Here is a 12,456-nt window from a genome sequence, read left to right as displayed (position 1 = left end):
AATGTTTCCATTCTTCTTGCTGGAAAGGCCTCCACTGCTGGAACTGCAGCCGCAGAGTGAGCAGGAGGAAGCATCTAGCAGCGGGCACCTAGTGGGCCCCTCATCGGGGATCAGCCGCTCTTCTGCTCTGGAGGGCGCAGGCCAGTGGGAGCCCTGTGGGGGCTTGGGGAGGGCACGGGCTCTTCCTGGCCCCTGCTGCTGGCTGCTGTGGTGGCTGGAGCCGGGTGGGCAGGATAATTATGCCTTACATAAGTGGGAGGCCGGATCCCTGACCATTGCCCAACCACTGTGAGTAACTCAGGAGGTACTTGAGGGGGGAGGTGTCTGGGGAGGGACTTGCACTGCCCAGACCTCGTGGAGCTTGGGAACCAGGAAATCAGACACTTCTCCACTCTGGAGAGCCTGGGGAAGGGTAGGAAGCCCTGTTTGTTTTGGAGGCTTTTTAGCTCTCCAGGCAGAGAATGCCTGATCAAAATAAGAGTTCCAGTTGCAGAGTTGTGAAGGGAGAGGGGTCATAGATGTGGTGAGAACGCTGTGAGAGGGCCAAGATGAACTTCTAGATAGGGACCCAGGTCGCAGATGAAATTGAGGGAGCTGGATGGAGGGTCAGGGACCTCCCTCAGGCCCAGCGACCCTGTAGTCTCTTTGGGATCTGGGGAAGGATGTGGTGACAGAGCCGCAATGCCCTTCACCAAAAACCCTATGAGCTGCTTCTTTTTTTCCATGTGCCATGCATTTTCTCATTTATTCCTCATAGCCCCATTTATAGATAAGGAAACTGAGGCGTTAAGTGCCTTGCCTGAGGCCACGCAGCTGTGACAGGCGGAGCTAGGGTTCCCCCTAGGACTGCATCCCCACAGTGGCCTTCCCGGTGCTCCCTTATGTGCCGCTCCCATGCTGGATGCCTGAGCTGAGCTGGTGGGGTGCCCCCACCCCTGGCCTTGCTCAGAGCATGTGCAGTGGGCCTGTCCTCATGGCCATGTCAGACCTAGAGGACAGACTGAGGCAGAGGTGCTGCTGCTCTTGTGCACAGTGCTTTACACTGGGCCTGTTGCATACTCGCTGCAAAATCCCACTCATTTGACAGATGCAGAACTGAGCTTGGATGGAGTAGCCGGACTGCTCCCACAGGTGGAGATCCTCACCCCGTGCCTGCCCCATCCTGGGCACTGGGCCTCCCAGCACTGAGCCCTTCTCCACCTTCTCAAAGGAATTTGAACAAAGCAGGGAGTGGCTGGCGCTTGACCTTACTGGAGCTTTACCTTTGAGCTTCCTGCCTTGCAGCAGGTACCCTGCCCTATCCTTCCTGCCATGGGCCTGGGGAGTTTTCCGTGAGCGTGTGAGGCCCTCAGGCCCACAGCTCTGTTGGTTTTCCCCTGGCCTTCTTGCCCACATGGCCATCTCTGGCTGGGATCAGAGGCCAAATGGCCGGCGCTGGGGCCAGTGGGTGGGGGCATGTGTGCAAGCCACATTTGTCCTTGGAGGGTACCATGTGTGTCCTGTTGTCATTCAGAACGTGGGTTCTGCCCCTTCTGCCCTAAGAGTGCCACCTGTGGGGGCACTTCATGGCTAATCTTCACACAGCTTGGACTGTGGCTATAGGACTCCTGACTGCCCAATGGGGTCACTGAGGTTTCATGGAGCACTGTTGTATCCTAGCCCTGCCTATTGTGGCCATCCCCCATCCCCCGGCTGTCGGAAAGACTGGAGGTGGCACCTCGGGGACTTCCCCCACCCCTCTTGTGACGCACAGGAAACTCTCTGTCAGCCAACCCATGGCCCAGGGCCCAAAGGGAGCAAAGTTCTCAGTTGGCCTGTGTGAGGAGAAGGCCGGGGCAGCGGAGGCTTCCGGCGGTGAGTCAGCGGGCACTGAGTGCTGACTCACCTGCGGGGCATGCCAGCCGGCTGCCTACAGCTTAAAGGGGCGATGCCTGCTGGCCTGGTGGGTGGGGAGGGGGTTACGTGTCCTGCAGGTGGCACCTAGCCCTGAGCTGGAGCACTGGAGGTGGCCCCTTCCTGCGCCTCGGACTAGGCTGGGAACCCCTGGGCAGGCCCTCTGTGCCCCACCCAGGAACTTCCTCTGTTAGGCAAGGGGCTCTGCTTCCTCTTGCTCACAGAGCAGGAGCAGGTGGCGGTGACTGTTTACTACCCTTGGTCCAGGGGACACCTCAGGTTCAGCTGTGCATCTGGGACTCAGGGAGGGCGAGGAGCAGAGGTTGTGCAGGGTCGGCTGGGGTGGGACCCGACCTGAGCTCCTGGAAGATGGTGATGTGGAGAGGCTGAGACCTCAGTTTCCAGAGCCTGACTGCCTGGGTTCATACCCCAGCTCTGTCCCTTTTGCGATGTGACGTGGCACAAGTTGCATCCGGTCCACTCTCTGCACTCCGTAAAAGATTTCTGTCCCCTGGGCATGGCCCAGCTCTCAGAGGAGAAGCCTCCATTTCGTCATCCGCAGACTGGGAACGGGGACCCTGCCTGTCTGGATGTAGACAGTTCCATTCCACACTTGCTAAGTGTCAGGCACGAGTCATAGTGAGACTGCCCTCTGCCCACAGAGAACCCAGCCGAGGCACGCCTCTGCCAGGCAGGAAGCCTGGGGGCCTGGGCTCTGCTGGGAGGGGCCTGGGTTCGAATCCTGGCTCCACTACTTCCTTACCTGGGTAAGTCTTGTGCCCTCTCTAGCCCTCAGTCTCCTCTTCTGTAAAGTGGGAGTAAACACCCTTCCTTGCAGGGTAGTGGTCGAGCTTGAAGATAGCATTTGGCAAGTGAATGGCATCTGTTATTATTTTATTATTGTTACTTTTGTGAGCGTAGTTCGTTGGTAGGTGGATAAACAGTAACAGGGCTTCGTGGTGATGGGCTCATAGGTGCTGTGACGCGAGGCCTCTTGGCAGCAGGGTCCTTTCATGCAGGCCAGAGTTTACCAGGCTTTAGGGCCTTTTAACCCACTGGTCCCCAAGGTGGGGGCTGGGGACTGCCACTGGCCTCCTGGGCCTTCCTGGGGAGGGCAAGTGGGGAACAGAGAGCTGCCCTGCCCCAGGCTTTGGCATGCAGCATGAACAGGATGGATGCAGGGAAGGTGGGGTGGGGCCTGGAATCAGGACGTAGGCCCCTGGGCCAGCCTGGGAAGCAGGAGGGCCTGGGATTGTGGTTCTGGGGGCTCGGTCCTGAGTCAGGGGTGTTGGTGGCTGGTGGGCCGAGCTGAAGGGAGCAACTGGGCACAGGGCCATGATGCCGGTGTCTTAGGAGGGGTCCCAGAGGAGGGCTGCCGGGCCGCAGCGTGGAGGACACCGCATCGTGGCAGGGCCCCACGACTGATGCCCACATGCCGCCCGTGCCTGCCCTTGGCCGTGCCTCCTGGCGCTGCCCACCTCCGTCAGGCCTGTCTGCCCAGTGGCTTCTGCAGATGCCTCCCCAAAGCAGTGGCCCTGGAAACCTCAAACAGCCTCATGTCAAGGGCATGAAGGCCATACAGGACCGGGGGAGGCCGAAGCAGCTTGCTGGGCCCCTTGCAGCTTCCAGATACCAAACCTGACTGCAGCAGCTCCAGAGAGGGCCCCAGGCGTTCTTCCCCTGACCCCAGTCCTGGGCGCATGTCCCTGTCACCTCCCTGCCCTGCATTCCAGGGCCACCCTCCCTGGTTTCTCTGGGGAGGCCATGTCCAGCTGACCCTCTCCCAGCTGGTCCCCTGCCCAGGGTGGCCGGCACCACCTTCTGCCATGCGGCCCATGGCCGGGATTGCACCTGGCTCTGCTGACGCCTCCTGGTGGCTGTATGGAGTGCCCTGACTGTCCTCGCCTGCATCACTGTGCTGATGCCCCCAGGGGCTTCCAAGGCCTGTCCCAAGGTTTGCATGTGCCAGTGTGTGTGGTGATGCGATGACAGGCCAGGGGCCTGCCTCACTGGGGCAGGGCTGCGAAGGGCTGTGGATGCCAGCGGTGCATTCAGACCTAATCAGGAGGTGTGTGGGGGGTGGGGAGCACTGCTGCCTGGGAGGGTTGCTTTGGTGGTGTCAATTGGCAGCTGAGGCACACATGGGAGGCCTGCCCAGGACGGCTCTGGGTATGGGGATGGAGACAGCTCCCATCCTCTTGCCATTCTGCTCTCACCTGGCTTAGCCTTCTGGTCAACCCCACAGCCTCCTGCCGTTGGCATGGCACACTGCATCCCGGATGGCTGGGGCAGTCCCCAGGGCGGTGTGGGCAGACACTCGTTGGGCAAGTCTGCAGGGACTTCCAGGTGGCAGGGCTGGTTCTAGGCCAGCTCTGCCCTGACCCCTGTTGTGACCTTCCCCAGCCTTAGTGTCTGCTGAAGACAGGAGTGAATCACACCTACCTCTCAGGGCTGCTGTCGAGGGTGAGTGAGACCCGGCAAGTCCCGGGAGCCCCTAGGTGCTAATCAGCGCTGAATTTGAAGCTGATGTCTGTGCTAGCATTTCCATCACCAAGATCCCCGTTTTTGATATCTCTCATCATCAACCCCATGCTTTGTAAGATTTTGTTAGAAATGATAAATCCCAGCCTTTGGGAGGCCAAGGCAGGAGGATCATTTGAGGGCAGGAGTTCACAACCAGCCTGGGCAACACAGGGAGAGCTCATCTCTACAAAAAACATAAAAAATTGGCTGGGCATGGTGGCACATGTCTGTAGTCCCAGCTACTCAGGAGGCAGAGGTGGGAGGATGGTTTGTGCCTGGGAGGTTAAGGCTGCAGTGAGCGCCACTGCATTCCAGCCTGGGTGACAGAGTGAGACCCGATCTCTTTAAAAAAAAAAAAGGCCGGGCGCAGTGGCTCAAGCCTGTAATCCCAGCACTTTGGGAGGCCGAGATGGGCGGATCACAAGGTCAGGAGATCAAGACCATCCTGGCTAACATGGTGAAACCCCATCTCTACTAAAAAATACAAAATATTAGCCAGGCGTGGTGGCGGGCGCCTGTAGTCCCAGCTACTCGGGAGGCTGAGGGAGGAGAATGGCGTGAACCCAGGAGTTGGAGCTTGCAGTGAGCTGAGATCTGGCCACTGCACTCCAGCCTGGGCAACAGAGCAAGACTCTGTCTCAAAAAAAAACACAACCAAAACTTAAAAAAAAAAAAAAATAGAAGTAGGCCGGGCGTGGTGGCTCACGCCTATAATCCCAGCACTTTGGGAGGCCGAGGTGGGCAGATCACGAGGTCAGGAGATTGAGAACATCCTGGCTAACATGGTAAAACCCCGTCTCTACTAAAAACACACAAAAAATTAGCTGGACATGGTGGCCGGTGCCTGTAGTCCCATCTACTCGGGAGGCTGAGGCAGGAGAATGGCGTGAAACGGGAGGTGGAACTTGCAGTAAGCTGAGATCACCCCACTGCACTCCAGCCTGGGCGACAGAGGGAGACTCCGTCTGAAAAAAAAAAAAATAGAAGTAGTGATAACAATGAAGCACAGATGGTGTTTGTTCAGAAGGTTTGTTTTCCGTTCTGCAGTAGCAGCAGCACTGGCCTGTCGACAGTGCAGGTGGCCGGGATGGCCTTGCTGACCTTGTGCTGGGACCACGTGGGGACCTTTGGAGCACAGCCCACAATCCTAGTGCAAGGAATGTCCCATTCTTCTGATGCCCTGGGAGGGCTGAGCATCTCTTGTGGGTCCCCCTCCCCTGTCATGGCCTCTTAAAGCCTGAGCATGGGGTCTACTCCACAGTGTGGGAGCCTGGGGCCAGAGTCCCACCCATCTGACCCATTTTGTGCCAGGGATTTTGTGTGCGTGGACTTGTTGTTGTTGTTGTTGTTTTTTTTTTGAGACGGAGTCTCGCTCTGTTGCCCAGGCTGGAGTGCAGTGGCGCGATCTCGGCTCACTGCAAGCTCCGCCTCCCGGGTTCATGCCATTCTCCCGTCTCAGCCTCCTGAGTACTTGGGACTACAGGCGCCCGCCACTACGCCCAGCTAATTTTTTTGTATTTTTAGTAGAGACGGGGTTTCACCATGTTAACCAGGACGGTCTCGATCTCCTGACCTTGTGATCCGCCTGTCTTGGCCTCCCAAAGTGCTGGGATTACAGGCGTAAGCCACCGTGCCCGTTCCATGGTCTTGTTTAGTCTTCGTGGCTACCCAGCAACCTGGGTGTGTTATCATCACCCCATCTTAGGAGTGAGTAAACCGAGGCCTGGTGGGACAGTCACCTGCTCAAGGTCATGAAGGACTGTCCTGGGAGCATGGCTTTGTCTTTACAACTCCTGACGCTTGCTCATCCTTTCCCAGAGGTCATGGCCCCTTCACCGGTTCGTGGAACATCAAGGGAGGAAACCGAGGTGTGCACAGAGAGGGAGAGCGGCTTGCTCCGAGGCCGGCACGGGCCGGCGCTGTGATGGTTGCTTAGCTGAGGTGTGGGGAAGGCAGGAGCTGGGGCCCAGGCTGGGGACCTCTCTGCTGCTGCACTGGTGCTTCACCTCAGGCGTGTCCCGGGGCCCCTGGAGTCAGCGTCTGCACTGGACAGTCTCTGAGGCACCGTCCGGCGCGAGCAGCCTGCTGCTGGGGCTCTACTGTGCTCAGTGAGCCTGGCTGCCCCTTCAGACGGAGCAGGGCACTGGAGTTGGCTTAAAGCAGGTCTCTTTGTTTCTTCTTTTCTTTAAATTGCCTGCACTTGAGTAACCTTTATCGCACAGGGCAGGAATCTCAAAGGGGCAAAAAGACAGTCTCTTGTTTCTCCTCGGAATACTCTGTGCAGAGACCAGCATTTTCTTTCCTTTTTTTTTTTGAGACAGGGTCTCACTCTGTTGCCCAGTGGCACAGTCATGGCTCACTGCAGCTCAGACGATCCTCTCACCTCAGCCTCCCAGGTAACTGGGACTGCAGGCACACACCGCCACACCCACTACATTTTTGTTTTGTTTTATTTTTTGTAGAGACGGGATTTTTGTCATGTTGCCCAAGCTAGTATTGAACTCCTGAGCTCAAGTAATCCACCTACTCCGGCCTCCCAAAGTGCTGGGATTACAGGCATGTGCTGCGCTATCACGCCTGGCTAATTTTTGTATTTTTAGTCGAGACAGGGTTTCACCATGTTGGCCAGGCTGGTCTCAAACTCCTGACCTCAAGTGATCCTCCTGCCTTGGCCTCCCAAAGTGCTGGGATTACAGGCGTGAGCCACCTCGCCTGGTCTGACCAGCATTTTCTTTCTCACATTGCTGTCCTCCTGCTGCTCTTGGCTCTTCCTGTCCCTGGGAGGCCGCTCCTCACATCCTGCTGAGGACCTGCAGGATCCTCACCAATTGCATGTGCCAGCCTTTTGATTCTATAAACCCTGGGCCTCAGTTTCCCCATCTGCAGCATGGAGATCACATTAGTCCCTGCCTCAAGGGGTTGCTGAGAGGATCAAATGAGATGTAATGAAAGTAATTTGCATAGGCCAGGAGCATAGTAGGTGCTCACTAAATGTTAGTGGGTGTTATAGTGTGGGGGTGAGCCGCTCAGTGTGGAATTTCTGGGTGCAGAAGAATGGACATTTTGATGGTCATGGGGCATGGAGGACCCAGACCGGTGAGGTCTGGCCATGGGAGGCCAGGCCGTACCATGATGCCCGCAGCCACCTGCTGTGGGCCCCCTGTCTTTCACACGCCTTGTGCCCAGGCCACTCTGCCCAGGGTCCTCCCGTGTTGCCGCCTTCTCTCCTCAGCGAAGCCCACGCCTCTGGCCCTTCCCTATGTCCTTCCCTCCAAATCACAAGTGGTTCCATGTTGCAGGCGGGCCATGGTTGTCTCTGCTGGGCTGTGGGCATCGGGCGGGAGGACCCTCTGGCAGCCATGGGTGCCCCTGTGCAGCTTAGCACCTGGCCTCCCACTGGACGTTAGGGGTGCTCCCGAGCCATACCGGTCCGGAGCATCACTGGGGAGGGGGCACTGCCAGGTAGGTAGGCTGGGGGTCTCCAGTGCTCTGCAGGTGGAGAAGTCCCTGTAGGGTGGAGAGGTGGGGAGGGTGTGAGGCCCTAGAGGCCAGGCCCTGACCAGGTGGCCTCGCACAGCCGGGCAGAGGCAGGGCAGGGATTTGGAAGGCAGAGCCTTGGTCACTCCTCCTCACCCTAGCCTGCTGCACTCCTACGAGGTGAGGATAGAGAAGGTAGGGCCTGCAGTGGGCATATGTGAGGCCGGATGGGACAGCCTGGGCCTGGCATGGAGCAGGCGCTTGGGTAGATGGGAGGACCTTCTCCTTGTCCTGCATCCTCTCCAGAGCCTGAGACAGGGGCCCCAGGACCTCAGGGCAAGGGGCCCTGCCTGAAGGTGCATGGCCACCCCCTACTGCCTGCAGGTGCTTGGCAGTGGCGCATGCAGCGCCTCAGGACCTCTGATGGCACCTGTCCTGGGGACAGGGGCCAGCGTCTGGCAGATCGCAGCCAAACGCATTCACTGTCGAGGTACATCTGCCCACGTAAAAGCCTGCGCCCACTTCTCAGGGCCTCAGTTTCCCCGTGCCGTGGAGTGGGCTGGCTTCGTTGCTGTCCCTCTGAGGGACCCTGCGGAATAGAGGTGGCCTGGGGCAGGGCGGCGCCTCTTGCTGTTCACATCTCCCAGCCCCTGTGGCTCCTTCTCTGGCGGGCCCAGCACTTCTACAGTGGAACAGGGACCTCCTGGAACATCCAGAAGTCAGGCGAGGGCAGTGAACTAGGAGCAGGGGTTACTTCTGTCGTCGGAAACCTGGTGATGCTCCTTCACGTGGCGCGGTGTGGCGCGGCGTGGTGTGGCGTGGTGTGGCGTGGTGTGGCGTGGTGTGGCGTGGCGTGGTGTGGCGTGGTGTGGCACGGCGTGGGGGCTGTCTTTATGAGTGGAGGCAGAGCAGAGGCTGTGAGGAGGGGTTGTCACCTTGCCCCTGTGGGTGACCGTTAGAGGGCCACACAGCTCAGTCTCCCCAGGCCCAGGATGGAAGGAGCAGCCGAAGTGGGGGCCCTGCCCTCAGGCTGTTGCTGTTTGGATGTTGGAGCCGGGCAGACCTGCCTTTACGGCCACTCCTCACCAGATGCCCACCGTGTGGCCTCTCTGAGTCGCCTCTTCTCCCGCACGCTTGGTACAACAGATACGTGAACCTCCCCTGCTCCCTCGTGGAGTCACTGAGAAGGTGGACAGGGATGGTCTGGGGCTGAGGGTGGTGTTATCTCTGGAGCTGTGCACTCCCAGATGGCCCCATCTAATCTCCACGCGCCAGGCATTGCTACGGCATGGCGCTGATAACCCCGGGAGGTTGGTCTGTAGTCTCCGCTTCACATATGTCCAGAGAGGTGAAGCCACTTGCCTGAGGGCACACAGCAGGGAAGGGGCAGGGTTGCAGTTGAGCCCAGGCCTTGGCTCCAGAGCGTTTGTTCGCAGGTGATCTGCAGACTGGCTGGCTGAGATGGTAACACAGAACGGCCACCTACGGGACTCCACAGCAGAGAAACCAGCAGGCCACAGGGAGAGCCGGTCACTGGGGCCTGAGCGGTCAGGCAGCCTCTCCGAACTGGTGAAAGGCAAGACCATGTGGCAGCTGGGACGGTCGCAGGGAAGAGCATTTCAGGCAGAGGGAAGGGCATGCGCGAAGGCCCTGCGATGGGAAAGCAGGTGTCTCATTCAGAGAAGGGCTCACTCAAGGGTCGGGTCTCTAGTGGGGGGTGAGTGGGAGGAGATAGGGCAGAGCTGCCGCGGCCAGTGAGAGTTGTGTCCTAGTCTGGGGGCACCTCTCTTTACCTGTGGTGTAGCCTCAGGTCAGTGGCTGAATTCTGGTCAGTTTCCGTTTCCTCATCCCTGCCTGGGGGCTGCTTTGAGGCTAGAGTATGTGGAGGACACCCCAGGACACCCCGTGCTGGGAACCGGGACAGGCGGGCTTGTCATGGGTTGCCAGTGGCCGCCGAGAGCCTCTGTTTGTTGTGGTGACGGTCGCCACAACGGCTGCACCTGGGCAGCCCTGGGCTGCCTGGCCATCTGGGCCCAGCTCTGACGTCTGTGGCAGCCTGAGGCCTGTTTCTGGGCTGTCTCCATGACGGCCTCACCCACTCCGTCTGACAGCTGGGTGGCTTCCCTGTGGAGCCTGCGGCCTTCCTGATGCAAGTCCGGTGTCCCCAACAGGCAGGTGGATGCAGAGGCCAGGCCATATACCCCCCAGGCCTGTGAGGAGCGTGGTCCCCACCCATCCAGCCCATATGTGCAAGTGCCCTTGACAGGTGGGGAAACTGAGGCTTGGTGAAAGGGGGGCACATGATACAACATCCCCAAATCCCAGGGCGTGAGGTGGGTGGCAGGCTGGGCCAGAGGGACCAAGAGCAGAGAAAGTGCAGGGAGGGTGTGGCGTGGACCCCACAGGAAAAGGATGGGACTGCAAGGGGCTGGGGCAAGGTCAAGGCCCAGGGTCTCTGTGCAGAGCTTTCATTTTTAACAGAAAATATTTTATATTCTGATCACAAAAAACCTGACATCAGGAATAAAAGCTATCTGTAATTCTCATTACCTAGGGCAGTTTTTTTTTTTTTTTTTTTTTTTTTTCACCTCTGCAGAGAGGCTGGTCATATCCATGGTGACCATTTATGGGCCACAACAGGTCCCCATCTGCGCAGTGAACCCTGTGCTGAGCACCTTGCAGACGTGATTTTGCTTCGTCCTGCAGCACCGTGCGGGGCAGGTGGGTGGCATTTCTGCCTCGAGCTGTTTTGTACATGAGGAACCCAAGGTGCAGAGGAGGGCACCACGCCAGGATCGCAGAGCTGGGGTTTACTATGGCTGCCCTATGCCAAGCCCAGAGCCCCCTGAAGTTCAGAGCCTTTGGCCCAGAGGCAGGATAGAAGTGGTCTCGGGAGCTGCTGGCCCTGTGTGCCATGGTTTCTCCCGTGAGAGTGTGCTGAGCCTCTGCGTCTCCAGACTCTGTTGCCATTTCTTGTTGAGCATGAGACTTGGACCTGTCCTTCAGCCTCAGGGAGGGCTCCCTGGGGCAGGGGTGCTGTGAGCCATGGCCTGGCCTGTGGGGGTCTCCAAGTCAACAAACTCAGGAGGGACTGTAGCCAGAACCCTGACTTGCTGCACAGCCTGGGGCAAGTGGCTTCACCTCTCTGAGCCTGTTCGCCAGGTAAAGTGAGGTTGAGAGCCCCTCCCTGTGGGGCTGTGGGAGCATCTGGAGTCACAGATGAGAAGGGCCCTGCCTGTGGCCAGTGCTGTGGCTCTGACAGACTCGCCGTGAGACCCGTGCAGTCCCGGACAGCCAGGATGTTGCTGCATCTTAAAATGAGTTAAAAAGCCTCACACAGGAGTAGTGACTAGGCAATTGATTCACCGGGTGAGCGGTTAGCAGGCAGGCACCCAGTGCATGTGGCGGCAGCTGCCGCTGCTGCCTCTGTCTGTGGATGCCTTTGTTTCCTGAAGCCTCTGGGGCCTGGCAGCAGGGTCCCCGGGGCGGCTTTGGTGGAAAGGCTGCAGGTATCTGCTTGCCTGGCCCCTGCACTCTGCCCACCTGCCCCAGGATGGACCCTGGGACCCCTGTCCCCGCCAAGGCTATTCTGTTTCCTGTTGATCTGGCCTTGTCTTCCTAGTGGCGGTAACCACCCTTTGCCCTCCGTCCGGGCCGGGTTGGCTACTGGGCCCCAGTGCGTGGCTCTCAGATGGGGCCACAAGTCTGCGTTGCACTGTGGCCAAGGCTGGATCTGGACCTGACTTGGAGGCGGCTTCAGAGACTGGGGTCTTCTTGGCAGGTGGCAGCAGGGCCATGGGCAGTTTCCAGGCCCCAGTGCCAGCAGCCAGGCTGAGCCAGCAGCAGTGAGTGGGAGGTGGTGGGTGAGGGCCAAGGTGTGGCAGGACCATGCTTGGGAAATGGGGCAGAAGCTCCCGCAAGGGCAGGAATGTGGCCAGCATGTCTGCACTGGGTGGTCTCGGGGAGCTGTGTCACTCCCAGCCCTGCTGCCTGATGGTGCCAGAGCGCCCGGTGACCCTGCCATCTCTGATCCTTGCTTCTCCTGCCTGTGGAATGGCGGCTATGCCTTCTTCAAAGGGCAGCCCTGACTACAGGGAGCTCCCTCTGCATGCCAGCCCCACTGTGCCTGGAGCCCCAGAAATGCTGACCCTCCGTTAGTACCAGCTGAGTGCTGTGCACCTGGCCATGCTCCGGCAGCCAGCCTGAGAGGTGTGGACACTGGGGCCTCTCACCTGCCCCCAGGGGTGGAGTGAGGAAGGTACTGCCCCAGGACTGTGGCCTGCCCAGTGCAGGGGAGGGGAGAGGGCCAGCACTTTTCAGGGGAGGGAGAGAAACGGGCATCAGGTGTTGGCCTCCAGGCTGAGCAGGGCCAGGCAGAGCTAGCCTGGAGGGCAGCCTGGGCTGGAGTCCCCGCTTGCTCCACCGCCTGTTGCCCTCTCTGGGGGCCTGGCCTTCCTCATCTTGGAGGTAGTATGAACCTCATCCTGCTACCTGCGGCCACGAGGCCCCTGCACAGTGGCTGCTGCGGGTGCTGGCTGGACCCCTGCTGGGCCCCTCTCACCC

At 59.2% G+C, this 12,456-nt stretch overlaps 2 protein-coding genes across 6 annotated transcripts in view; one reads left to right on the top strand and one right to left on the bottom strand.

Moving 5' to 3' along the window:
- The window catches only part of TMEM11 (transmembrane protein 11), a 175,669-nt gene that overhangs the window by 93,279 nt on the left and 69,934 nt on the right, over positions 1-12,456 (bottom strand). The window lies entirely within an intron of this gene.
- Positions 1-12,456, top strand: part of MAP2K3 (mitogen-activated protein kinase kinase 3) — a 31,493-nt gene that overhangs the window by 1,548 nt on the left and 17,489 nt on the right. The window contains exon 1 of one of the 5 annotated variants that reach the window (XM_050763932.1): positions 2,638-2,660. The exons of 2 other annotated variants lie outside the window; for them this stretch is intronic. Coding sequence is in view for 1 of the 3 variants with exons in the window: in XM_050763928.1 (XP_050619885.1) it covers positions 9,355-9,469 (115 nt within the window). In the remaining 2 variants the exon portion in view is untranslated. Of the gene's footprint in view, positions 1-2,637; positions 2,661-8,776; positions 9,470-10,470; positions 10,615-12,456 lie in introns of those variants that run through there. 2 more of the 5 variants (XM_050763928.1, XM_050763931.1) reach the window with 2 other exon arrangements.

The sequence above is a fragment of the Macaca thibetana genome, chromosome 16, assembly GCF_024542745.1.
Source record: "Macaca thibetana thibetana isolate TM-01 chromosome 16, ASM2454274v1, whole genome shotgun sequence".
NCBI classification, from domain to species: Eukaryota; Metazoa; Chordata; class Mammalia; order Primates; family Cercopithecidae; genus Macaca; species Macaca thibetana.
This window is presented reverse-complemented; position numbering and strand designations above follow the sequence as displayed.